Source organism: Tupaia chinensis, unplaced genomic scaffold (assembly GCF_000334495.1).
Source record: "Tupaia chinensis unplaced genomic scaffold, TupChi_1.0 Scaffold000054_1, whole genome shotgun sequence".
NCBI classification, from domain to species: domain Eukaryota; kingdom Metazoa; phylum Chordata; class Mammalia; order Scandentia; family Tupaiidae; genus Tupaia; species Tupaia belangeri.
In genome coordinates, this window is record NW_006159512.1 from 9,442,721 (window position 1) to 9,444,754 (window position 2,034).

At 56.5% G+C, this 2,034-nt stretch overlaps 1 protein-coding gene across 1 annotated transcript in view; it reads right to left on the minus strand.

The window, feature by feature from the left end:
• CORIN (corin, serine peptidase) overlaps positions 1-2,034 on the minus strand; it is a 309,818-nt gene that overhangs the window by 2,493 nt on the left and 305,291 nt on the right. Inside the window, exon 21 of the mRNA XM_027775590.1 lies at positions 1,261-1,394. Coding sequence (XP_027631391.1) covers positions 1,261-1,394 — 134 coding nt within the window. The remainder of the gene's footprint in view (positions 1-1,260; positions 1,395-2,034) is intronic.

Genomic DNA, 2,034 nt, shown 5'->3' on the forward strand with positions numbered 1-2,034 from the left:
ACCCTTGGAATTAACTGGGAAGAGCGCGGAACACGGAAACTGCATTGATAGACGCCCAAACGAGCACAGGAACTGCCTGCCGAGTGCGTGTGCCAGGCCTCACGTGCGGGCTTAGGCGGGGCAGCGCTTTGGTACACACCAACTAACTTAGTCCCCAAACACTGCAGCTCGCACAGGGAACCCCACTGTACAGAGGAAACTGCCTGGGAATTAGGGGGCTTCCCCAGATGGCACTGTTGTGACTGATCCAACCGGGAACTTCCAGGCTCCAAATCCTTCCCCATGCTACCTCCCAAAGCCCTTTATTCGGGGCATGGGAAATCACAGGGCCTCACGCGCAGAAGGGGGGATTTCTCCAACACTGCCCCGTCCACTGTGGCCTCCGTGGGACTCCCGGGGGAATGCCTGACCCCTCCCTTCCACAGCAGCTCCCTAAGGCATCACGGGGCCACTTCCGGTCCCCTGATTCTCCTATGCTATAGTGGACCGTCAAAATGGCACTTAGTTGCGTTCAGTTAGTGGTAACAGCGCTGCTGCGTCCTGCAGAGTCTAATCAGGTGCGTGGAGCAGCTGGTGGCCTCCAGCGTGGGACTGAAAGCGCCTGGAAGGACGTGGTGTCCTGTCGCCCCGCTCTGTCAGCTCCAGGTTTCCATCCTCCCCTGCGGGCCGGCTCCGTGTAACAGTCACTGACAGCTTAAGTACAAATAAAAACGCTTCCCTGGGTGTTGGGCTGGCAGGCTCTGCACGCTTCTGTGGCCAGGAATCCTGCCCGTCTGAGCCAGTTCAGTGACATCTGAGGACATGTTGGCAATCCAGCATGAGCCAGAGGGCCCAGACCGTGCCAGTGTGACCACTCTGGAGACAGAGGCGGTCTGTCACACACCCCGGGAGCTGGGTGTCGGTGTGCAACTCACTGCCATTCCCCCGAGGGCTGGCAACGGCGGACCCTGAAGGTCAGGGCAGAGCCACGGCTGCTGCAACCCCTTTCATACCCGCATTTGTCCCAGCCATGAACGGGATTGAACAAGGGGGTCAGGAACAGGGGGACACGGGCCCTGGCTGGTCGGTGAGAAAGCTGCAGGGAGCCCGAGTACAGGGACAGGACAGTCAGGCACTTGGGTATTGGGCGGAGGAAAACGCACTGAAAACGCAACAGCTGGTTTTCCAAAGAATGTTCTCAAAAAGCCAGCACGGATAAACACGCGTGTACACAACCCCACTGACACGCTCTCCTCGGCCATCAGAGAGCAGCCAACCTACCATGCACGAGTCCACCGTGCCGGACTCGTAGCCAGCACAGACCATGCGGTTGGTGATGGCCTTCATGTCGAAGTAGGACTGACACTGCTCCCGCGAGATCACGCGCACTTCTCCCTCTTGCAGCTTAAAGGGCACTGGATTAAAGACAGAAAAAGAAAATATGCAGGATGGCGATGAGACTCCGAAGTGAAAGGAGCAATGTCGTGTGAACATTTTACACCAAGAGCACCGTTGTTGTTAGTTGAAATGTCAGTGCCGAGACAAACTGGTTTGCAACCAGAATTTTCTAATTAGAAGTCTCCGTAGCGACCATCTGGAGAAGCCCCTCTGTTTTACCACGGAGGAAGCAGAGGCACAGGTGCTTAACTAGTGCTTTCCCCCTCTGGGTACACTCCACAGCAAAACGACAGCTCCTGCAAGGACACAAGGAGAAGGGGCAGAGCCAGGCCATGCTTTGCCCAGACAGGAGCTGCCAGCTCACTGTCACTCAGCACATGGGTCCTGCCCGGCTACAGAGGGCCTGAGACACCTGACGGAGCCGGGGCTGCCTGTGCCGAGTTTAAATGTGCTCGAGTGGCCACCGCTGGGAGGGAAGAGCCTTTCGATCTCGAGGGTATGACAGAGAGATGTCAGAAAAGGACAAAACCATCCCTTGGTGTTCGCAGAAAATATGTGAATTCTGTCTGCTTGAAAGTTCTTGCAAAATACCAGTGAAGCCAGACAGCATGGCTCTCTTGCCGTTCAGATGTCCTATAGAAGCAGACATGCCGCTCT